General features: G+C 54.9%; 8 protein-coding genes across 8 annotated transcripts in view; 5 read left to right on the top strand and 3 right to left on the bottom strand.

The window, feature by feature from the left end:
* The window catches only part of DSM5745_03628 (uncharacterized protein), a gene marked incomplete at both ends in the record, with an annotated part of 1,034 nt that extends 127 nt beyond the window's left edge, over nucleotides 1-907 (top strand). The window contains one exon of the mRNA XM_026745644.1: nucleotides 32-907. Coding sequence (XP_026606510.1) covers nucleotides 32-907 — 876 coding nt within the window. The remainder of the gene's footprint in view (nucleotides 1-31) is intronic.
* A 907-nt stretch (nucleotides 908-1,814) lies between these two features.
* On the top strand, nucleotides 1,815-3,615 carry DSM5745_03627 (cytochrome P450; the record flags this gene model as incomplete). Its single annotated transcript, XM_026745643.1, has 5 exons — nucleotides 1,815-2,486; nucleotides 2,589-2,806; nucleotides 2,860-3,313; nucleotides 3,369-3,458; nucleotides 3,523-3,615. 5 exons carry the CDS (start codon nucleotides 1,815-1,817, stop codon nucleotides 3,613-3,615), a joined length of 1,527 nt encoding a protein of 508 aa, XP_026606509.1.
* A 1,616-nt stretch (nucleotides 3,616-5,231) lies between these two features.
* DSM5745_03626 (uncharacterized protein) lies at nucleotides 5,232-8,127 on the top strand (the record flags this gene model as incomplete). Its single annotated transcript, XM_026745642.1, has 3 exons — nucleotides 5,232-5,342; nucleotides 5,395-5,886; nucleotides 5,989-8,127. 3 exons carry the CDS (start codon nucleotides 5,232-5,234, stop codon nucleotides 8,125-8,127), a joined length of 2,742 nt encoding a protein of 913 aa, XP_026606508.1.
* A 581-nt stretch (nucleotides 8,128-8,708) lies between these two features.
* Nucleotides 8,709-10,657, bottom strand: DSM5745_03625 (putative MFS quinate transporter; the record flags this gene model as incomplete). Its single annotated transcript, XM_026745641.1, has 4 exons — nucleotides 8,709-9,482; nucleotides 9,568-9,907; nucleotides 9,995-10,080; nucleotides 10,190-10,657. 4 exons carry the CDS (start codon nucleotides 10,655-10,657, stop codon nucleotides 8,709-8,711), a joined length of 1,668 nt encoding a protein of 555 aa, XP_026606507.1.
* Nucleotides 10,658-11,529: 872 nt separating this feature from the next.
* Nucleotides 11,530-13,226, bottom strand: DSM5745_03624 (putative MFS transporter; the record flags this gene model as incomplete). The annotated part of the gene is made up of 4 exons (XM_026745640.1): nucleotides 11,530-12,240; nucleotides 12,291-12,678; nucleotides 12,730-12,922; nucleotides 12,971-13,226. 4 exons carry the CDS (start codon nucleotides 13,224-13,226, stop codon nucleotides 11,530-11,532), a joined length of 1,548 nt encoding a protein of 515 aa, XP_026606506.1.
* A 2,654-nt stretch (nucleotides 13,227-15,880) lies between these two features.
* Nucleotides 15,881-17,552, top strand: isn1 (IMP 5'-nucleotidase ISN1; the record flags this gene model as incomplete). The annotated part of the gene is made up of 7 exons (XM_026745639.1): nucleotides 15,881-15,905; nucleotides 15,960-15,970; nucleotides 16,024-16,044; nucleotides 16,097-16,111; nucleotides 16,164-16,335; nucleotides 16,362-17,401; nucleotides 17,457-17,552. The coding sequence occupies 7 exons, from the start codon at nucleotides 15,881-15,883 to the stop codon at nucleotides 17,550-17,552; spliced, it is 1,380 nt and encodes a 459-aa protein (XP_026606505.1).
* A 265-nt stretch (nucleotides 17,553-17,817) lies between these two features.
* DSM5745_03622 (ATP-dependent 6-phosphofructokinase) lies at nucleotides 17,818-20,303 on the bottom strand (the record flags this gene model as incomplete). The annotated part of the gene is made up of 2 exons (XM_026745638.1): nucleotides 17,818-18,999; nucleotides 19,047-20,303. The coding sequence occupies 2 exons, from the start codon at nucleotides 20,301-20,303 to the stop codon at nucleotides 17,818-17,820; spliced, it is 2,439 nt and encodes an 812-aa protein (XP_026606504.1).
* A 1,022-nt stretch (nucleotides 20,304-21,325) lies between these two features.
* On the top strand, nucleotides 21,326-23,316 carry DSM5745_03621 (mediator of RNA polymerase II transcription subunit 17; the record flags this gene model as incomplete). The annotated part of the gene is made up of 3 exons (XM_026745637.1): nucleotides 21,326-21,597; nucleotides 21,646-22,031; nucleotides 22,076-23,316. The coding sequence occupies 3 exons, from the start codon at nucleotides 21,326-21,328 to the stop codon at nucleotides 23,314-23,316; spliced, it is 1,899 nt and encodes a 632-aa protein (XP_026606503.1).
* Nucleotides 23,317-23,931: the final 615 nt, after the last annotated feature.

The following is a 23,931-nucleotide window of genomic DNA, read 5'->3' as shown; positions in this document are numbered from 1 at the left end:
CAACCCTCCCCAACTAACATACTCACAACAGGTCTTCATCGTCACGGGCGCAACCTCGGGCTACGGCCTGTTACTGTCAACATTCCTCTACCAAAACAACGGCACCGTCTACCTAGCGGCCCGCAACGCCACCAAAACCGCCTCGGTGATCGCGGACCTGAAGTCGCGCTTCCCCACCAGCAAGGGCAAGCTCGACAGCATCCCGCTGAACCTGTCGGACCTGTCAACCATCAAAGCGTCCGCCGCCGAGTTCCTATCCAAGGAATCACAGCTCCACGTCCTCTTCAACAACGCCGGCGTCATGTTCCCGCCCGCCGGGTCGACCACAAACCAGGGCTACGAGCTGCAGCTGGGCACCAACAACGTCGGCCCGCACCTGTTCACGAAACTGCTGTACCCGACGCTCGTGGAGACCGCGAAGACCGCGCCCAGGGCCTCCGTGCGCGTTGTCTGGGTGTCCTCTGACGCAGCGGGGTGGGCGCCCAAGCCGGCGATCGACTTTGGCAACCTCGACTACCGCCGCGCTGAGAACGACAGGGTGAAGTACGGGCGGTCGAAGGCCGGGACGGTGATGCAGGCTGTTGAGCTGGCGCGACGGGCGAGGGCCGAGGGGTCGGGCGTTCTCTCGATCTCGCTGGACCCCGGGATTGCGAATACGGGGCTGCAGCGCGATATGGGGCGGTTTATGGCGGCGGCTGTCAAGCTGATTGCGAATAAGCCGGAGGTGGGGGCGTACACGCAGCTGTTTGCCGGGTTGAGTGGTGATATTACGCCGGAGGTGTGTGAGAAGGAGTGGGTGGTGCCGCCGGGGAAGATTGGGTGTCCGCGGCGTGATCTGTTTACGGATTTGGAGACGGCTAGGAAGTGGTGGGAGTGGAATGAGGAGCAGGTGAAGGAGTTTATTTAGGGGTCTTTGGTGGTTGTTGTTGTTGATGTTGTTGCGACAGTGCTTTTGATACCTTGTTTGCTGTAGTTTAGGTCTAGATATTGTTAAAGTGATGTTGACTTGGTTTCGCTTTACATCCATGTATACATGTTCTTGCTTCTTTCTTCGGATCTGCCTCTCTTTGCCTGTTCATTTCATACCTGTAAAGCTAGGGTGAACATTGAAGGTCTTGCTGTCCCTTCGCCTCGATTAGCCCTAGGTATGAAATACGGTGTCAAGCATGAACCTTGACGTAAATCCTTCGATCCATCAACCACCCATCAAACAAAGAAACTAACGACTATCGAAGGCGATCAATAGATCCTGACACTAATCGGAGAAGCCAAGGTCGGCCCTAATTGAGCCCAATGGAGACTCGACCAGACCGGCGTTCAAACTCCGTCCGGCGTCTATGGAAAAAGCAAATATCTGGAGGACCAACAAGTCAAGAGCGCTCAGGAGTCCTAAATCAGCTTCAAACCCCTTGCTATCGCCATCGTCCGGAGTATCATGGTCCCGTGGTTGCTTTCTTCGGTCTCTACTGTCGATGGTGCTGAAGAACAGTGGATAGACGACCTTCGGCTTCATTTTATTCTCCGCCTCTGCCCCACGCCGCAGAAACAGGGATGCATCGCCGAGTTGTCTCCCACGATGGAGTAGAGGTCGAGGTTGCCGAGCCGGCGTCTAGCTGTGTCCTACACTATTGCTTGATGGATGGAGCCGGCCGGCTCGAGTTGTTCGCCTCGCGAGCAGGATAGTAACCCTGCTTGAACTTGCAGGTAGCTTGTCATCTGCTGTACTTGTAAACACTCGTTACGGCACTGAAGGTCGATACCACACCCTAGTGCGACAGTTCACTTCGGGATCAGTGCATTCAGCAGCAACAACCATGGAAGACTCTACCTCAACCCCAACACCCTCCATCCTCGCCCACATCCTGCTATTCCTCGCCCTCAGCTATGCGGCCATCCACACAGTCCTTACCTACCGACGCCTCCACTCCATCCCCGGCCCCTTCTGGGCCCGCCTCACAAACCTCCCCCGCGTCTCATGGGTGCACACCGGCCACGCCCACACAATCCACTCAACCCTGCACGCCAGATACGGCGACATCGTGCGCTTCGGTCCAAACATGGTCTCGCTCGCTGATCCAGCCTGGATACCGACCGTGTACCCCGCCCGCACGGGCGTGAAGAAAAGCGAGTTCTACCGCACCCTCGCGCCGTATACACCCTCGGGCGCATTGCCCGCCGTGTTCTCGAGCCGCGATGAAGACGTGCATAAGAGGTTGCGGGGGCCAATTGCGCCGCTGTATGCTATGAGCAGGGTGTTGGCGCTTGAGGGGTTCGTGGATCGGACGCTGGATGTTTTGGTGCGTGAGATTGATGGGCGGTTCGTACGCGGCCAGGGAACGTGTGATCTTGCGGATTGGCTGCAGTTCTTTGCGTTTGATGTTATGGGGACCCTGACATTTTCGAAGCGCTATGGGTTTTTGGAGAGGGGGGAGGATGTTGGGGGCATGTTGGAGACGATTTGGGGGTTTTTGAGGGGGGCTGCGCTGGTACGTACCTAGCATGCACACGATTACCTAGGCCCTTCTGTCTGGTTGAGCTGAGACTGAGACTGGGTATAAGGGAGAGGCTGACAAACGTGGCACCTGCAGTTCACGCAAATCCCCTGGGTCGACGAGATCTGGAACAAGAATGCGCTTGTGACGAGGCTGAAGGGCGCGACGGGGTTCTCGATTCTCGGTATCGTGGGCAAATTCGTCGCGCAGAGACGGGAGGAGAGTAAAGCTGGTAGGCTGGAAGCTGTGGATGGAGATCGCGATATGCTTTCCACGTTCATGGAGATCCAGAGGAAGAATGAGCTTCCACCTTGGTATGCCTCTACCTTGCTCCCCTCAATATATAGGCGCCTGCTAACGAGGGCAGGTTTGTCACAGCCTGGACATTCTCCAACATCACCGCAGGCTCGGACTCCACGGCCGTCGTCATGCGTACAGTCTTCTACAATCTCCTCTCTCACCCAGACAGTGTAAGCAAACTTCGCACGGAGCTTCTTAACGCAGCGAAAAGCAAAACCCACGGTTTCGCGCGCCCCTATCCATCCTGGAAAGACGTCTGCGACCTCCCGTACCTGGACGCTTGTGTTCTCGAAGCACTTCGTCTGCATCCCCCATTTTGTCTCCCCTTCGAGAGAATCGTTCCGAAGGGCGGGATGATGCTCGGTGAGAATTACCTTCCCGAGGGCACGGTCGTGGGCATGAGCCCGTGGGTGGTGAACAGGCACAAGCCGACGTTCGGGGACGATGCGGAGGTGTGGAATCCTGAACGGTGGATGGTAGACAGGGCGTTGAAGGCTCGGAGGGAGGCTGCTGTTTTAACTGTGAGTTTGTCCTGCAGTCAACAGAGGAATAGAATGCTAATACTTACGTGGACAGTTTGGCGCAGGCCGACGCGTCTGTCTGGGACGGCACATTGCGATGCTCGAGTTGAAGAAGATTGTCCCGGCGCTGGTGCTGCGGTATGATGTGAGTAACGTGCCTATATTCTAAAACAGATAGATGGGATACTCGGTCGCTGATGGTGGCCTAGTTTGAACTTGTCGACCCTAAGCAACTCCAGGTCGAGAACTACTGGTTCTTCAGACAGCATGGGATGGATGTCCGGGTGAAGAAGAGGGTCTGATACGAGACCATTGCACAGGGATTGGAGCATGTTTACGGTCGCAGTCTGCCTTTCTAGAAATTCCTGCCCCTGAAAAAGAACATATTGTTAGAGCATTGGTAGATAGACTGCATGATGTGGTTGGCTTTCGATTTCTCATCTGCCATCACCAGAGCACGTACCTGAAAAGCACGAAGATGAAAGTGACACTAAACCACCTGCAAACGAAATTCTAGGCATACTTGCATTTGCCTTATCCGGTATTTCTCCCCAAGGCGCCATCTGCCAATATTCACCTCGTGGGTGGCGCTTCAAGCCAATAGCGAGATACGCTTGTTTGACTCCATCCTGCGTTGCACAGTGGCCATGGCGCAACAGGACTGTTCCTCTCCGTTCACACCTTTCCACCACGATTCTGGAGTTCGCTAACCTCTCACCGATCATACCGTAGATCAGCCGTTTCAGGTGACCACTTCTCCTCTCGCGCATCCAGTCTCCGCCCCTGCTTGAAGCCGCCTCCGTCCACCGACAATCCCTCCCTCAGTGAACTCCTTCGAACTCCCTAGCCCATGAGTACTTCAACATCGACGAAGACTGAGCGATATCTCTCAGAGACGGAATTCAGAATGAGAGCAGGTTGTGTGGGTGATCGGCGTAATTGGCATCGAGGTATGGAATTTAACAAGACAGCTGAAATCTAGCACTCCCGACAGTCAAGATACCGGAGCTGGTGCGACACAATGGTCAGATATGGAGAGGTTGTCTCAATGTTGGATGGCAATGGAGTATGGTCCTGGCTCTAGGCAATCTCAATTTGAATGAGGCTTTATAGCTGGCCATCCCAGTGAAGCCGCCCAAGGCAAGCTCCCATGAGTAAGTCGTATCTTAGGGATGGGCATGGTGGTGCTGGATATTTGTGACGATCACAATGGATTGCGCGCTTGAAACGAAAGGTGCCATATCAGAGGAGATGGATCGAGTGTTCAAGAGGGGTACTGGCGCAGAAATTGCAGGCGCGGGCAGATGTTGGGCTTGACCGGAATGTTGAGCAGTTGGCTAGGAAGGCGGCCCAGGTGGATGAGGGCGAGTCTCACAGGAAGAGAAGGTAACGGTTTGAAAAGTCCTGTGCCTTTGTGAAATGCCAGGCTTGGGACAGAGGTGCAGGTGAAGCCTTGTGTGTGGTCCAGAATGACGTTGTGTTACCTGATTTGGGGATTTCTCCTCAGCAGGACTGTCACAGCAGTATTCCTGATGATTATAGTCATGAAGATAAATGAGTGAATCGCTGATTTACTTGGTATTCAAGGGGTGGTCAAAGTGAGGTGTTAGGCGACTGGTGTTGTTATGGAAACCTCCAGTGTCTCTGGCCTTCCTCCTGCACCTTCCTTCCACCTTCCACTCACACTTTCACACTCACTCTCTTTCCCACTTGCTCAACCCCTCCCAGTTCCTACTCAGCCTTTCTCTCAGCTCGTATTGAACTCTTCAGTCCTTTCTCCTGTCCTCTGTCTATCGCTCGTTCGCATCGCGATTTGTTTTGCCGCTTTCCCCTCAATCCAACGCCTTCCCTTCGCGCTCGTACTGCCTCCCTTCAGCAACACTTGTCTTCCAATCCGGTTGAGCTCCTACAACTGGACATGGATGACCATCCAGGACTCATCCAGGACCATGTACGGCAGTCAGAATCGTCCGTCTTCTCAGGATGGTCGTGGACAGCTGTCTTGGCTGAAGTTGGACACGATGGCAAGGTCACAGAAATTATTGGCGACGCCAAAAGAGCCGACATGGATGCTGGCATAGCAATTCGAGTCTCCCCTCACCCTCAGGCTGGGGTTGCTTCGTTTCTGCACCATCCTCGGATATGGCATACTTTGTGAAAACGACGACAAAGTCGAACAAATCAGGGCTCTCCAACAGCAAGAGATCCCCATTCGGCTGGCGATTATTCCAAAGGCCCAGGGTGAACGGTTTCTTGGTTTCCTTGACCTCCAACGAGGCTTGAACGGAAAGGCGCTGGCACTGCATCCTGGCGACAAGCTCACCGTTTTTTTCGATTATCAGAGCCAGCATCCGCAGCAGAAGTGGGAGGCTATGATGATACCGCGACCTGCCATTACTCCCCATCCACTTGTGCCGGTTCTGCTGTCGAACTCGCTAGGCTCCAATGCTACGTTGAATATAAAGGCAATTGACGTTTCGACACTTTCCACTGACCGAGCGAAGGACGCCATAACTGCAGAAAAGCCACAACTGGTCAAAGTCAAAATCAGCTCTTCTGAAATTTCATTCCACGTCCAACTCCGAGCTTTAGAGCACATGGAGTCAAAGCCCAGTCGGTTTCTGCCAGTTCTATTGTCTAACCAGCTTTCCTTGCTGCCTCGTATCGATTTGTAGAGAGAAACGAGAGGCCATTACGATTTGGACAGCTGGAGTGCCTCCGTCGGTTTCAACGCCGAGCAAGCTGAAGCTTTCGAGTCGCTCCATGAGCTCCCCGGAGGGGTGGGTGTGTACCAAGGGGCTCCGGGAACCGGGAAGACTTTTTGGCTGCTTCGTGTACTCCTGCCGATTGTCGCCCACGCTCAGACGAACCCTCAACACCCTGAAAAGCGTCCTCAGGTCATGCTACTCGGCCCATCCAAAGAGATCGCTGATCATCTCGCGCTCGAGATGCAGTCTCTTATTGACTGTACTTATCCAGACCGAGGGCTGTTTGTTACACGAATCATCTCAAACATCCGGGATGATGAGTTGACCACCGCACACCTCATGGGCCGTATGGACGCCGACCAAGTTTCACGGCGAGGAGATATGAGCAATAACCAGGATATTGATCGCTTGGGGCTGGGCTACCGCATGCTCCAACTATCAGGAATTATGCAGTGTCCCTGGTCGGAAGCGGAGAAATTCGGGCGCTTCAGGAAATACTTTGAAGAGTACGAGATCTGTGGCAAGAAGCCCGATAGCTTCCAGCTTATGGAATATCGCAAGGAGGTATCTGATCTCCGGGACGCTGTCCTATCCCGATCCGAAGTGGTAGTCTGTACTCCCTTCGCTGCTGGAACTGCGGCCGTCCGTCAAAACGTCCACCCTTACGTCGTTGCGGTCGACGAGGCGGCGCGAGTGACCGACCCCGAGCTGTGGCCAATGCTGGTCTCGCACGAGCCTCGCGTTTGCCTGCTAGTAGGCGATCAGCGGCAGTTGCCTCCCTTTGTCTCCGCTAAATTCCCAGCATCGCCATTCAGGCCCCAGCTAGAGCTCTCACTTTTTGCCAGGCTGATTTACAACGGACACCAGGACATCATTTTCCGAGAACAACATGGGATGGTCTACCAACTACAAGAATTGGTAAATGACAAATTCTATAAATCAATGCTCCGCACTACAGACAACGTGGATCCTGGAGTTGTGGAAACAAACATCCAACTGGTAGCGCATAACGTCCAAACCTTTGGAAAGGTCCTGCCGCTGCTATTCCTCAATGTCCCGGGCACCCAAGAAAAGCCTGATACGGCAGGAAATTCGCTGTGCAACGACGTCAACCTCGCTGCCGTCTGCGCCTTGATACAAAGCCTCATTGAAAGCCAGATCAAGGCGAAGCAAATCACAGTCCTCACGCCCTATCGTGCGCAGGCCTCGCTATACACTAGGTCTCTCCAGTCTTTTCCCGAGCTCCGGAACGTCCGCGCTCATACCGTCGATAGTTATCAGGGTTGCGAATCCGACGTCGTGATTCTCGACACCACCGCAACGAGTATAGAGCGCCTGAAGTTCCTGGCCGACGCAAATCGGCTCTGTGTCGCGCTCAGCCGCTCGCGGGCTGGCATGTTCATTGTTGGAGATCGGGTCCTGATACGAGGTCGGGATAAATGGGGCAAATGCCAGGACGACCGATTCAAGCACATCCTGGACGTGCACGACTTTTTGTACCGCATTGATGCTTTTAGTGACATCCCCGCTTCCTTCACGCAAGATGCCGATAGAGCCCCCGAGCGTCTTCGTCAGCCTTCAAGCTTGCGTAGTGGTTGTACTGGCTCCGTGGGTGGTCGTTTGAGCGCCGGCACCAGAGCCACTCTCGTGGAGAGGGGTCGTACAGTGCAACGTAATAGCATCTCCGCCGCCAATATCACATCTCCGCTGTCATCAAGCGGAGACGATAACTCTGAGATGCGACCTTCTAACGCCCCCATTCCCGCCCCGCAGGAGCCCCTCCATGCGAACATCGAGGACTATATCAGCGTCAATGTCAACGACAGACAGCCGAACCGGGACGATGATGCCGCCAGCTCTCTGGATCTAGCGTCGGACTCAACCAGCATCATCTTTGCCGGAAACACCCCTCGTGCCCCGGGCCCTTGTGACCATCTTCCCGCCGCGATCGGTCCCTACGACATCGGCCCTTGCATTGCACAGGTTCCTGAGATCGCAGGCATCACCTTTACAGCCCTGGAGCGCCAGAGAATCGCTAACTTTATCAACAATTTGATATCACTTAGACGTCGTGACTCGTTTGGTTCTAGTGTGGCTGAGGCCTAGTCATGAGATGTAGCGGCAAGGACATGATGGTAAAGACAGGTTTCCATGCTTATTGCGTTGATGGTTCAACGCTCCTTTTGGCAGGTCGATTCCGGCTGTGACCTTTGTGTCTTCACTAATGCAGCTGCATCTCGTCTTCCCGCATCCGGGGCTTTGGACATTTGTTTCTCTTGGATCTACTGGGTGGATGTTTCACATCGTGTCGGGCAGCTTGAATTCGATGGCGCCGCTACCAGATAACCTGTTATGTAGATCAGCCTCAGATAGAATCATATGATGCTTTCCTTGGTCATTATAAGAATCTCTGAGTCTTTGTCTCCCATTGTACGCATGTCGAAAACCTCAATAGACCTTGATTCCTCCCATCCAGCAACGTCGAGAGTAGGGAAGTTCTCCAAGGATCCATAACACAGTACCATGGACTGTTTGCATTCGCTGAACCAGAAAGATCAATTCAATGGGCCGTCCTTATATTCCAGGATTCTCCAGAAATCTATCAGAGACCGTCATACATCATACTAGTCTAGGGTATGTCGCTCACATGCAACAGCCAATGTCCCTCCACGCCTCATCGAAAATCATCAAACCCTCTCAACCGTCTCCCCCCTCCCCAGCCCGTCCTTCTTCTCCTCATCCAAAACATGCATTTCCCTCTCAACCCCCACCTTCCCCTCAACAAGCTCCCTCCTCTCCGCATCCGCATTCCCAAACAGCCCAATCTTCCACCACGGCAACTGAAACAACGCATCCATACTCTCGAGACTCCTCCCCTTCGTCTCCGGAATACTAAACCACACCCACAGCCCCCCCAAAATCGTCACGGCGGCAAAACACCAGAACGTGCCCTTGGGGTCAATCCCGCCCTGCGCCGTGGGGAGGAGCATGTTCGGCACGGCGCGCGAGTTGCCGTACTGATTCGCGAAGTGCAGTGTCATGGCGGTTGATGTCGCGAGGGCGCGGATCCGCAGCGGGAACAGTTCGGCGGTTAGCAGGTACTGCATGCTGTTCCAGCCGAGCGCCCAGCCGACGCCGGAGATGTAGATCATTGCGATTGCGCCCTGGGACGCGCCTTTCTTGGAAGACGGGAGGGTGAAGGTGTCGTCGACGCCGAGGGCGGGTGTGGCGGTTAGGAAGGAGGCGATGTAGATCATTGAGATGGCTTGGAGGGTGATGCCGAGGAGGAGGGCGCGCTTGCGCCCGATGACGTCGACGAGGAAGAGGGCGCAGATTACGGCGGCGGCGAGCTTGACGAGCCCGAAGACTGCGGTTACGAGGAGGCCTTCTTCGGATCCGGAGACGCCGAGGAGCTCGAAGAGGTCGGGCGCGTAGACGGTTATGCTGCCGGCGCCGGACCACTAGGTAGCGAAGGGGTTAGTTGGATGGGTAGGGGATGGGGTGTTTTGGATGAGAGGGGTGACATGCCTGCGATAGAATCTGCACGCCAGCGGCCAGGTACAGTCTATACAGATTCGCTGGGACGAGGACCGCCTCTTTCAGGACACCGAGCCACCCGACGCCCAGGGTCGCCTCCATCTCCGCCTCGTGGGCGGACCGGATGCCGTGGAGCTCCTCGAGGACGAACTCGTGGTCTGTTGGGAGGCCGCGGATCTTGGCGAGGTTTGTGAGGGCTTCGTCGTAGCGGGCGCGCTTGACGAGGAAGCGCGGGGACTCGATTTGGAGGAACGATAGCAGGAAGATGATGCCGGCGAACATGATGTGCAGGCTTGTTGGGACTTCCCAGCGCTTGTTCGTGTTGTCGCCCATGTTGACCTCGCATCCGCTGTTCTTCAGTCAGCAGCCATGTCATTTGCACTGGGTACTAGTGCACCCTAGCCGTGTAGGATGAGCTGGGCAGGTGGTAACCTACTAGTTCGCAAAGTAAGCAAGCACAATCCCGAGATACACGAAGCCCGTGAAGATACACGTGCAGAGACCTCGGACTTGGGCGGGGGCCTAGACACAGCACAAAAGCAGTCAGTCACAACACTCTCACATGGTACCCAGGCACGCAGCCCAGCCCGGCCCTGAACCGGCAAACACAAGAACAAGGGGGTTGACATACAATCTCCGAAAGATAGACCGGCGCAACAACAACCGTCTGTCCCACACCAAGTCCAGCAATAAGACGTCCCGCATAAACCGCCCCAAGCGAATGCCCATGGCCCATGAAGATCGCGATCCCCAGAACCCAAAGCACACAGAGACCCCTAGCCGCCCAAATCCGTCCAATGCGGTCGCAGACAAGGAACGCAAACAGCGCGCCGCCGACACTGCCCAGCTGTACCATTGCCGTGACGTTCGCTTTGATGTTCGCTTGCTCAACGGCGCTGTACGACTCGTAGTCGATGGTGCGCTGGAAGTCGACGCTGTCAAAGGCGCCCGTGATCAAGCCCTCGTCGACACCACGAGCGGCCCCCATCAGACCGAAAGAGAGGACTGCGAACCATAGTCTCCAGTTTAGGACTTCGCGGGGTGTCGAGCCCAGGTTGAGCTTGAAGACGTTGAGGGGGGTTTTGGGGCCGCCGGCCATGGTGGCTGTTTTCGCTAATATACAGCGTTGAGGGGGGAGGGATGAAAAGTAGAGAAGATGCAGAAAGAGACTAGCCGTATGGCAAGAAGAGGAGGGGGTATAAGAATTTCCCAGTGCAGTCTGAATCCAAAACCCGACCGATCAGCAAAGTGACGTGGAGGCTGGCTGGCGTCTTTATACCCAGCCCAGCCGTCCACAGTAGACTACCCCCGCGTAGTCCGTGGTGGCCAAACCCAACCTACATGACAGCGTAACATCGACCCAGCAAGCGTGAGCCAGGTGACCACGGCCCGTCTCCAACCGACCCAGCAAACATCATTCGATGCGCGGAAGTTGTCCGTCGGACTGGAACAGGGCAGGGGTGTCGGTCCTGGATCCATCCTTCGCAACGCCATCGGCAATGGACGGAGTGTGATTGGCGCACAGAGAAGTCCGGAGACGCGGAGAAGAACAAGGTGTGGATCGGCATGGCGCGGGGTTGCAAGCATTATGGGGAAGCCGAGTTGGAGTCAGGACTCAATTGCTTACGAGAGAGGTCGGAGATGGGCCGAGTTGGACCGAGTTGGGTTCACCGGGCTGGAGGGATATCGTTATGTCATTTGTTGAATGTTGGCCTTGGTCTGATTGTACATGAAGCAATCTAGAAAGATAGGCAGTGTACCTAGCTAGGGTAGTACTTGGATGCAGGCTGGGCTTGCTTATCGCTGTCAAGTCGGCGACTCCGGACTTGGCAAGGCTTGTTGGGCCTCGACCATTGGCACTGGGACATGTGATAGTGGTCATCCATGCATTACTAACAGACTCGAGCTGCACAATACTCTCCGAGATAGCTGCCGAGTCACCCAAGATACGCTCTGCATAAATTAAGCCGGTCACGGCCTCCACTTGAACGCGGGATTCCTCCAGTCCAGATCCTGCACCTGCAGCGGGCTCAACCCCTCCAGCACCTGATCCACATCCGTCTCCTCTCGCTTCTTATTATCCCAGCGCATCCACGCCCAGAGCAGCCCGCTCAGAATTAAGCACATGCTTGACGTCGCCAGGTTCAGCCCATTCCCAATGTGGTAGTCGGGCGCATCGAACTGCAGGAAGGACCAGGTTGAAATCAGCCCGCCGATGTTGCCAAACATAACGTTCGTCCCGATCGCTGCGGACCGCGCCGTGTCGGAGACCACGTTGTTGCTGACGTGCGCATTGCAGAGGGCGCCAAAAGCAAAGGCGCCGCTGGCGATGAGGAAGGTCGCGCCGTAACGCGTCATTCCATCGTCCGAAGCCAAAAACATGATGTACCCGGTCATCATCATGGGTGGGCCCGCGATGAAGAAGGGCATGCGCTTGTCGAGGCGCCAGCTGAGGAAGGGGAAGAAGAGCGTGAAGAAGGCGCCCACGACATAGGGCGGGACCGTGTGGAGTTGTTGGCTGACTACGCTGTCGTTGGGGTAGATTGTGCGGACGATGGTTGGGGCGAAGAAGGCCAGGCCTTGCACTGTTATGTTGTTGAGGAGGAAGATAAAGGACGTGGCCAGTGTGACCGGGCTGAAGATGCCTCGGAAAAGTTTCTTCGAGTCGATCTTATCAAGGACCTGCCCCACTGATTAGATCTAGCCCATGCTAATTTGTAGAATGGTAATACCTCAGTTGTCGCAACACGCTCGGACTTCAGTCGCGCGATCGCAAGATCTTTCTCTGCCGGACTAAGCCAGCGCGCTGTCTCCGGTCGATCGGTCATCGTGCCAAACGCGATCAGTCCCAAAACGCACGTAATAATCCCCTCGATCCCGAAGATCTGGCGCCACGTCGTAAGACTGCCAAAGCCATCGAGCGTCAAGATCGCAGAGGCTAGAAGGCCTCCAAAGGCACCGGCCAGCGGCGCCATGACGACGTACAGAGCAAGGCGAAAAGCCAGTTCGCTGCGTCGGTACCATCGACTAAGATAGTATGCGATACCTGGGAGCATGCCGGCTTCGAAGATACCGAGAACGAAGCGAACTCCGCAAGCTTGCGCTTTCGTGTTGACGAAACTATTCTTATTAGTTCACAAGCATGTGATCACATGATGGTGAGAGACGAACGCTGTTGCAATGGAGATGGCTCCGAACAAGACAGTGCTGAGCGGGATGAACCAGCCCGGACCCATCCACTTGCAGCATAGGTTGCAAGGAATCTCAAAGACGATGTAGGAGACGTAAAACACCGACAACACGACATTGTAATCGTTTCCGGTGAGGTTGAGGTCGGTGTCGAATCCGGCGAGGCGCGCATTACCTAGGCTTTCGTTAGCCACGGAGTAAGATAGAAAGCAAGAGGGCATACCGATATTCGCGCGATCAATGAAACAGAAAAGATACAACAAGGCGACAGTAGGAAGAAGGTAAAAGTCCATCTTCCATCGCAGCCTCGACTCGGCCTTCTTGTCGAATTCGAAGAGCGCATGACCATACTGGTCGGTGGCAGCTTGACCACGGCCGGCGAACTGAGTAGGATCGTCTCCAAGCTTCAAGTTCTCTTGGTGGCCAGTCATGGCTTTCTCGTCTGCCACTGCCACTGCATTGTGATTGCTGGTCGCCATGTTGCGGAGATGCGACGGAATGAAGGCCCGAAAGTAAGGTAACTCAGGAGACAAAGATAGGAGCTGCCCCTCGTCTTTATAGCTCTCGCATCCGATGGAACTAGACGGGATTTCCGATAACGCTCAGAAGCGACGAGACTGAGAATATTGGAACAGTCTGGGGTATCCGATCTGGGCGTTGTGGGGTGTGGTCAATGGTTGGTCACCTGGAAGCCAAGATACGACTCATGAACGAGCTTATGGCGGAGGGGGGCGACGGAGATACAGGTCAGGGAGGCAATCCCCACGGCCGAGAGCAGGAACTGAAGGATCGTGTGGCTTGTCAGCGACGCGCATCTTGCGCTTACAGCAGCTGAGCAGTCACAGGCTTTGTGTAACAAAGCTGTTTGCTCTGCAACAGTTTGTCATTTTGCTCTATCCATTTGACCAGCCTCTTATCTCCTAAAAAGCGATGCGTTGCACATTGGAAAGCAAGCAAGAAGGAACGAATGCTGGGAGTGACAGGTCACAGCTTCGATAAAAAGCCTTGGCGTCCAACAATTACCCCTTCAGGCGTTTCCCCCGTGGTTTCGGCCAGGCGCCAAGGGGCGCTGTTCGCTTTGACTGGTTCGAGTCAGCCACCGGGATGTCCTGGCGTCTTGGGACCAATCGAGTGTCGGGCCAATTCGTAGCATTGCGTCGGTGAGAGTATCGGGGATCTGGCAAGAAAGCTTGAAGTTGAAACACCTAGTAGCTGCACAACAGGAAGTTCCTTCCAAGCCGCGGTGCTAGTACTCTGTCTATATGCGAGTCCCACATGATGGGAGATTGTACAAGCTTGTTGGAGGCTCGGGGGGGTTTACCCCGGACAAGGACTGCCAAGGCGCCGAGAACGGCTGGTGCGATCCCCGCATTTCACCCCGCAACCGGACAGGGTCGAGTTCAGGATAAACGAGATATTGTGGAGAGGCCCGCCATGTGATCATCCCCACGGGATGACAGCTGTCTCAGCAAATCGGTAATTGTGGGGATATCAGGGTGCCGACCATGACTCGAGTTCAAAGCGCCACCCGAGGCAGCTCTACCACCAGAGGGAAAGACCGGGAGGCGCGACTACCGAGCCTGCTCATATCAAGCTCTTGAGATTGCCGCGATTCATTCCCAGCTAGCCCGCCCAGAGTCGTGGCGCTTGGCTGTTGACAATAAGCCTCTTGCATCGCGATGCCGCACCTTGGGTGTGAAAGCGAGCCAGTGCTCACGGGCATCGGAAGGGGATCGGATCGGAAGTTACATCGCGGTTCACCCAATGCCTGGCGAGGTGGCTTTGTTCGAGACTCGGGAACAGTGAAGCGGAACCTCACTCGGTACATAGACGTCCCAAACGGCAGTAGCAGGCTTCCAATGTCCCGGTCGCCAAGCTTTGACCGGCAGCACAGGAAAGCCGACACGAAGGCGGAGGACAAGGTGATTTGAAATGACCTTCTTCGATTGGTCGCCAAGTACTAGTCCGGTAGTCAAGCAGTGTCTCTTCCGGACCAACCAAGGCCAGCACGGGGAGATAAAGGCTCGATGCATTTCGCCGGGCCCGAGGTTGCAGAAGTTTTCCATAAACCGCCGAAGCATCATTCCCTTGAGACGAGAGAGAAAGTGTGACGCATCATACAACAGAGTCCATGCTCAACCGCTGCGTCTCTGACCTCCAAGGCCCCCATATTCCTCCTCGCTCTCTCCTGAAAAATGATTGTCGATTTACAAAGTTATCTCCCGGTCAATTGTGAAAAGTGACGATAAGCGCGATCCAAATTCGGCCAACATTGACGATAAAGACATCACGGTAATCCGGACAAGTATAAACGGTTGGTGTATCTGTATGGTTGAGCACAAATCGTGATTGAGGTTATGGCCACGAAGGTACTGACCACGCAGAGAAAGCGTGAGCAAAAGGAGAGGAAGGGCGGGCTTCTCAAGTGTGTTGAGCAACAAGGGCGTTCATTCCTGACGTCGGCCCTGGCAAGAACTAGGACCATCAATGGTCTCAAGCTCGCGATGCGGTATCCCGGCAGCAAGAACAGCCAAGATTATCGGTTTCGACCCCCTCAACTCTTCATGCATAGCGCGATGTCTGTGTTCTTGCAGGAAGCAAGTCAAAGCCATCGGAGTGGAGCGGACGGACGCAGTAACTTGGAGGAGCAGAGTGAAGGTCTCAGCGATAAAGCATGACCAATAGATGTTGAGCAAGTGGCTTCGTCCAGGGTCGGGTTGTATGGAGGTGCATGAACGCGTTGTTGTGGTGGAGTGTTAGAGATAAAGGATGTGTGCCTTAGAGATCAGGCCACAGTCGGGTCTCGGCGCTCTGCGATGCGCTAGACCTGATCTGGGTGTGGTGAGGTATCGCGAGAGTGGTGACCTTAAGCTCAGCCCCTCCTTCGGGCTTGGCGGGCGGCTTGGACCAGTGACGGGCGCCGGCAAGGACTCCGAGGCTGCGAAGCATGAGAAGGAGCTGGACCTGGAGCTTCTTCATCCCCCCTGCTCTGCTGGCCTCTTTCATCATCTTACCTCTTCCATCTCTCCAAGCTCATCTCTTTCATCTCCATCTCCATCTCCATCTCCATCTCTATCCTCATCACTCAATTACTACAGCTACTACCGTCACGGTCAACTACAGCAGTATCAACATGACCACCCGCTACCGCGTCGAATGTGAGTCCCCTCTCCTTGCTCTGGTCCAAAGCTAATTCCAAGGTTGAACCCTAGATGCTCTCAAGGTGTGCAACCTCTTCCGTCATCTACCTACCTTTCCCTTTGCTGACATCTGCAGTCTCACCGAAGAGACCAACTGGTAAGTCCGGCCGTGTCCCAAAGCTGCTTATCGTTGCTGACGCCCCTGGCAGATTGAGTGGATCAAGGTCTGTCCTGTGCGACGTACTCTCTCGTCTGTTCTCTACTGAATCCGGCCAGGGTCTACTCGCGGTTCCTTTCGTTCTACACTCCCAGCCAACTACTATCCAACAAGAGGACACCAGCAAGCTTGCCGACGTCGCTCTTGATACTCACCAGCGTTACGCCGAAATCTTCGCAGACGTCGAGGGTCTTCTCAATGATCACAGCACGTCGCCGCTTCATTCTGATGGTCTGATTACTGACAGTCAGTGTTAGTTGACCACGAGCTGCGCGGCGCTGCTGGCAAGTCTAAGCTCCGACTTCTCGTCCCTTCTGTCGGGACCTTCTTTACACGCCTCTACCTCAAAGATGCCTTCAACTACCAGGATCAACAACGCTTCATCAGCAGACGTCGCTTCGTCGCTCCGTCTTTCAATGATGTCCGTCTGATCCTCAACTCTGCCCAGCTGCTCGGCCTGGTTCACACAAAAGGCCTCGATCTCGTTACCTTTGATGGAGATGTGACGCTGTACGATGATGGCGCAAATCTCAATGCCGACAGTCCCATTATCCCACGGGTTATCCGTCTCCTACGACAAGGCATCAAGGTAGGTATCGTCACTGCGGCCGGCTACACCGAGGCGGCGAAATATTACGAACGATTGCAAGGTCTCTTGGACGTGCTGCACGACACCCCCGATCTCACAGACGAACAACGATCCGCGCTCATCGTCATGGGCGGCGAAAGCAATTACCTCTTCCACTACGATTCCTCGTCTCCCCACCGCCTCTCGTACGTCCCGCGCGAGGAATGGGTAATCGGCGAAATGGCCACGTGGAAGGAAGACGACGTCACCGAGCTGCTCAACATCGCCGAATCGTCTCTCCGCGCATGCGTCGCAAACCTCAACCTTCCCGTCTCCGTCCTCCGCAAAGACCGCGCGGTCGGCGTCTTCCCACAAGACAAAGGCCGTCTCTCCCGCGAACAACTCGAAGAGACCGTCCTAGTCGTCCAAAACACAGTCGAACGGTCCCCGGTTGGATCTCGTCTGCCATTCTGCGCATTCAACGGTTGCTCCCCCTTTTTCGCCTCCCATTATCTCCGCTTCTATCCTCCCCGGAGGAAATATGAACCGCCTAAGCAGCCGTGTATGCTAATATCAGTCGCGCAACCAGGTGGCAATGATGTTTTCGTCGACATTGGGGATAAGTCCTGGGGTGTCCGCGCGTGCCAGCAATATTTTGGCGGCATTGACCCGGCCAGAACCCTGCACGTGGGCGACCAGTTTTTGTCTGCGGGTGCGAACGATTTCAAGGTTAGTCCTCTTGCGCACTTTTTGGTGGGATGATGCTTACAAGACATGGAATCAGGCTCGGCTTGCTTCGACTACGGCCTGGATTGCGAGTCCAGCTGAAACGGTACAGTTGTTGGACGAGTTGGACCGTGTCCAGAAGGATTTCGCGTGAGTATATTTTGAATCGGGTGTCTACTTGAAAGTTGAATTTGCATATAATTCTAATGGGACACGGTCGATTTGTCTGATATTTCTTCTCGGCGTTTTACTATGTCTTTGAACTTGAATTTCAAACCCATTCATTCACAACATGTTATCATAAGCGGGAGTTGAGTCTACTAGGTATGCATCGAAAAATATCCCGAGGCTAGTACTGTAGATACGAGGATGCACAAAAAGGAATTCATGAACCATAACCAGCCGCATTCCCCTAAGTTTTAAGTCAGATGCGCCGGAGTCGAAGGCTGCGTCCGACCCTCCTCCTCATACCCAGTCCACAGCGCCTTCGCGCCCGCCCTTCCACTCAAAATATTCACCGTATCCTGCAGCTGCAGCCAGAACTCGGCCTTGGGGCGGCGCCGCGCCCAGTCCGTCTCCACCTTCTCAAGCCCGTTCTCGCCGCCCATCACGGAAAACAGGACCTGCGAGCCCTTGATGCCGATCACCGTAGCCGACATCTCGTCCGCGGCGATCTCGTCGCCGCTCTTGCCGGCGTAGCTCTCCAGGTGCATCATGCACTTGATGGCCATGCGCAGGGCGCGGATGCGGTCCATCGGACTGGGCTTGCCGCCCTGCTGGAAGTGGCCGGGGACAGCGGCGCGGGACTCAAAGCGGCCCTTGGCTTCTTCTTTAATCATGTCGGCGATGACTTGCGTCGTGTATGTGGGGGACGCGGTCTCGTTGCGCATGATGATCTTTCCGGCGCGGTTGGCGCCCTTGTCGCGGGCGAAGTTGTCGCGGAGGAAGTCGATGTCTCGGGCTAGCATCTTGATGTCGATGCCCTCTTCGGGGATGTACACTGCCACAGCGCCGACGGCGAGACCGGCGGTTGTGGCGATGTAGCCGGATTTACCGCCTTGGGTTTCGATGACGAAGACGCGGCGGCGGGAGGAGGAGGCGGATTGGCGGATTGTGTCGCAGAATTCGACGAGGGCGTTGAGACAGGTGTCGCTTCCGAGGGAGTATTCTGTGCCGGGGACGTTGTTGGAGATGGTGGCGGGGAGGACGACCATGGGGATTTTGAAGGCGTTGTATTTGTCGCGGGCTTGGCGGAGTTGAGAGACTGCTGTGAAGGCTTCGAAGCCACCGACTACGAAGAGGGCGTCGAACTTGTGCTTCTCAAAGCACCTGGCTGTTGCGTCGAAGTCTTCTGAGGGGAGTCCGCGGTTTGTGCCGATGTCTGAGCCGCCTTCGTTAACCCATGCGTCGGTTTCTTGCCACTTGACCTCGCGGACAGAGCTGATGGGTTCATCGGCGTGGTGACGGATTAAGCCGGGGAAACCGTTGTGAATGGCATACGGGGTGTGGCCGCGGGTGAGGCAGTAGGCTACCGCTGCCCGAGTGGCTTGGTTCATGCCTCCGGCGGGGGCGCCAACGTGGACGATGGCGATACGCATTCTCTGTTTCAATTAGCTACATTAAGCCGAAAACCAGTAGCGTAACATACCTTTCCTTCAGGCAGAGAAAGCTTGGGGTGGTCGGGTGTGGCGGTCTTGAGGTAGGCAAAGTGGTACTCTTTGAATTCCGAGTCGCGCAGCAACATGGCCTTCTCAAAGTCTCTGTTCTTGATGTGCTGAGTAACTTCCTGCGTGGCCTTGACGGCATCCATCAAGGGTGTGCGCAGGATCTTGTTCTCGCGGATGGTGATAACCGGGGAGGGAGTGTCCGGCTTCATGTCCAACACGGCGCGGACCGCCTCGACACCCTGCAACGTCGCCAGCCACCGATCATAAGCGCAGGCAGCACCTCCTCTTTGGGTGTGTCCAAGAATCGTAGTACGGGTGTCGAGTCCGAGGCGCTCGGTAAGGATGTCCTTGACCCGGTCGCTGGTGATCTTGTTGAGCTGGCGGTCCTGCGCTCCTTCGGCAATGATGACAATAGTTCGGCGCTTGCCCCGTTCCCGACGGTTCTGCAACGAGTTAGCATTTCGTACTTCAAAAAGATTTTGGGATTTCACCTTTGTAATGTTCGCGCACATAACATCCTCCCAGCCGTCCTTCGGAGGCATCTCGGGAATGAAGAGCCAGTCTGCACCCGTGCTGATGGCGGCCATCAGAGCCAACCAACCGCAGTGGCGGCCCATAACCTCGATAACGAAACCTCGCTGGTGAGAAAATGCAGTGTCAAAGACGTCGTCGACAGCGTCACAGATACGGGTCAAAGATGAGTAGCAACCAATGGTGGCGTCTGTACCGGACATGTCGTTGTCAATGGATCCCACAAGACCGACAATGTTCAACACCTTGTACGGCGCGACCTGTTCTGAGGTCAATTCTCCCTTCTTCACCAGCTCCTCCACGAGGCCGGGCCATTCGGAGCGGAAGACGTCGGCACCGGTCAAACTACCGTCACCACCGCAGACGACCAATGCGTCGATTCCGCGCATGATCATGTTCTTGGCGGCGCGGAGACGGCCAGGCCTCTCGCGGAAGGACATGCATCGAGCAGATCCGATCAAAGTACCACCCTGAGAAAGGAATCCACGGACATCCTCCCAGTTCAGCTGTCTGATCATATCTCCGCCTTCCACCAGACCTTCGTATCCTTCGTAGACGGCGTAGGCTTCGCAGTCGGAGTGGATGGCCATGCGGACCACCGCTCGTACTACACCGTTCATACCGGGGGCATCTCCTCCGGAGGTGAGGACACCAATGCGGCGTCGCTTGGGAGGGGGAGGTTGAGTTGTGAGTGTTTGGGGAGCCATCACGACGGCGACTGCGACAAATCGATCTCCAGGACGAAAAGTAGCAGCTCAGTCGATGGAGCTAGTAAGGCGATGCAGCAAGAGGTCGGATAAAAGGGAGACAAGAAGCAGTGACGAAAGAGTGAGTTGATGAGACGACTTGGTGCGTGGTGGGGGTTCCGGTGAGAAAAAGCGGGCTGCGGGTAAGGTACGTCACAGGCCTGTTTGAAGTGAAGCTGGTGATAGTGGGCGGTCAATGGTCAATCGGCGTTCTTCAAAAGACAAGAAGCAATTGTAATCTATGAGTTGGTCTATATAATACTCCGGGTCTTACTCCCAGCCCGGCTTTTATTTCTGGACAAAGGATCAGGATATCGGTTTGCATACAGCTGACGGTCGCCGAAGAGAGCGAGGGGTGAAGATCTTCTGATGTCATGGCGTGGGCCCATCATGGCCGATTCTGGTTAGCTGGAAGCAAAATCACGTGCTTCAGCTCTAGGGCAGGGCTTTGAGGACATGTGACGGGTTGATTGGCTCGTTTTTCCGATGGCCAAGCATGTATAGGACAAAGAAACCTACCTGAAAGATGGTCTGATGGGAGGAGAGTATGACCGATCCTTGTTCTTCTGCTGCCAGCGTGCTTGATAGCAGGTTTGTTGTCGCCGAGGGCATGTACTACTATACTTCGATAGTTCCGAAATATATATTCGCGGTTCCTGCTGCCTATCAAATCCCAAATTCCGGTTTCACCTGCAGACTCTCTCCGTAAAATCATCGTGAAACTACGTGGTTACATCCCATTTGTATCACGTACTCATAGACAACTGCTCACTTGATACTAACCGTAAGACCAGAGAACAGACGCATAGTTGAGTCGGCCTCGGGACTCGAAGTCGGGAGTCGGAACATGGACGGAACATAGAAAGATCATGTGATCTGCGCCGCTTAGTCATTTGCTGCTGTGGTCCAAGCTCCGGCCGAAACGGAGGTGTTGCTCTCCAAAGCTCACTCTGCGCCACTCCTTGAGTGGCTCGCCTACAATCATGTCGGAATCCTTCAGCGTTTCGCTCCGCCCAAAAATCGAAAAACGCGACCGTCCAGATTCTTTACCCCGCGATATCGCCCAGATCAACGCGCAATGGGGGTCCTTCCGAGAGCTCAACGAGGCGACCTTGCGGCAGAAGATCGAGGCGGACAAACACAAGGATCCGTGGGAAGAGGAGGATGAGGGGGACAAGGAGTCGGCCGACTTGGAAACCTCAGAACGATTGGATCAGTTGTACAAGCGACGTGCGGAAATCATTCAATTTGCACTGTAAGCCGCATATCTTGGATGGGTCGAATCAATACTGACGCTCTATAGGCAGGCGCACATGGAAGCCTCGTTCGCTTTAGATTTCGTCTCCCTACTCATGTCGAAGCATCAACCCCGCCAGGCCGAAACGTCCATGTCTCCCTTCCTAAAGTCCGCCGCGCCGCTTGGTTCCCTCAACGCCGAAGTCGTCAACCCACCCCCGAGACCCGATTCAACACTGAAAGATATAAAGTCTGTGTCGAGGGGATGGCGATTGCAGAACTTTAACTCGGCTGCGAGCAAGCTTCTCAATGCTGGCTCGAGACTCGAAACCGAGGTGAACTCCGAGACGAAGTACTGGAACGAGGTCTTGGCGGTGAAAGAGAAGGGTTGGAAGGTCTGCAGATTACCGCGGGAGGGTCAGGCGCTTGGGGTACAATATGGATTCTTAGAGGGTAAGGTTGCCTTCTATTGTTGGGGCTTAGTGCTGACGGTATAGCTACGCCGCTCTTCCGCGATCGCGGACTCGCTGCGCTACGAAGGACCGACGATGGAAGCCTGTTCCTGGACAAAGGGTTGATCCCGCTCAAAGCTCAAGGAGTACGCGTGAGGATGAAACATGGCGATCGCATCGTCGGATGCTCCAAAGTCTGCCGACCGCCGCAAGACGCCGAGTCGATCGAGAGCCGCATTCTGCAAGCCCGCGATACGGTGTTTGAGGAGGAGCTCTTTTACGAAATAATGCGTGAAGCAAGGATCTTAGGTAGCCAAGGTGTGACAACCCGACAAAATTTGGTGCAAATTCCCCTGTCCGAAGAGCAAGAAGTGCTGCTCGATCTGGTCGACCGGGACCAGGACCGAGACCCCGAGGCAGCTGTTTCGAGTGAGCGGGACGTTTTCGCAGATTCAATCGCCCACTCCATCCGCATACTCCTCACCTACGCGCACCGCCAAAATCTCCGCCGGAGGACTCAACCCCCGCCTCCACTGGCACCAAAGCGTCGACCAATCCCCGAGTACCAGATTCTCAGACCAATCATGGCGTACCTACAACACAAATCCCACATCCAATGGCTAGAGTCACTCATGAACGACCTGCGCGGTGTGCTAAAGTCGGCTGGCATCGCTTGCGACTTCAGGTCGACCCAATTTGATTCGATTGGCACGCTACAACCGAACAGTTTGGTTTCCAAGGTTGAAGCACTGGCCCGAGTTTTCCTTGCCCCCATTCAGTCGACTTTCTCAGCGACTTTGGTCACCCCAGGGAGTTCGTTTCGCGTTCGAATTCGAACCAATCCCGCGGTTCCGCCATTTGGTACCTTTTACGACATCTCAGTTAATCTTCCGCAGTATCCCGACGTGCAGCCCCCCAGCCATGTTGGCCTCCAAGAAGAGGTTTCCGCAATTCTCACACATGTCGTCATGCTAGACATAGCCGCATCCGTCCCGCTGCAAGGTCATGGTGCTTCAGAGCAGCAAAGCAAGGATCGATTGTCCTGGGAAGTCGCCTATGCACACCATGGAGAGCTGCTCGCTCTGGGCCAAAATGGCCAAAGCAAGAAGATGAAGATCAGCCTCTCTCGCGATGAGTTGACGATTCATACGATTGCTCTCGGCCGCAACGGAGGAATGGGCCCAGTGGATGCAACATCGTCAACCATGTCCCAGACTTGGAAGGCTGGCTTGGCGGAATCGAAACCCACTCTTAGCGAATTCGTTGCCCAAGCGTCCCAGCCTTAATACCCTGGTCGCCTGGCTACGAACGACCGGCCACGGCTTCGATATGATTGACGACCCATTACTGACGGCCAGGACTCCTGGATCCTGGCTGCATGACAATTACGCATTCGATAGACATTTACCAATTGATACCCGCATGATTGCAACCTGTAAACCATAGCTCCTTCGCCTGATTACTATCTCTCATAGCCTAGACCCCGGACTGAAACATCTGAGGTCGCTTCACTACTTGCAAACCTCACGAATCCGCATTGCAACAAGTCTACAGGCATTCATTCAGCTCTGTTCAGCATTAGAGCACAGTTCAGGACCCAACTTTTTATACCGGTAGATACCCGTCCCAAAGCATCTAACGACCCTCTTCGTCGCAAATCCCCAGAAAGCAAGCACCGCCATGAATATGGCTTGCCTTTGGATCACCACCCTTTCCCTTTCTCGGTCTTGGACGTTTGAAGCGCTGGCGTTTTACCGCCGTGATGAAACCACAATTCCAGTTTCTGGAGCAACAATCCCTTCGGAAGAGCCAATCGGACGCCCCATGCCATTTTAACTCGCGCATCAATTTTCACTTTGCAGCCTATCGCATTCGCAGCAGTGAACCTTGCACACCACTCG

The sequence above is a fragment of the Aspergillus mulundensis genome (genome assembly GCF_003369625.1).
Source record: "Aspergillus mulundensis strain DSM 5745 chromosome Unknown scaffold_2, whole genome shotgun sequence".
In the NCBI taxonomy this organism is placed as follows: Eukaryota; Fungi; Ascomycota; class Eurotiomycetes; order Eurotiales; family Aspergillaceae; genus Aspergillus; species Aspergillus mulundensis.
The sequence above is the reverse complement of the archived record's forward strand: the minus strand, read 5'-3'. Positions and strand labels throughout refer to the sequence as shown.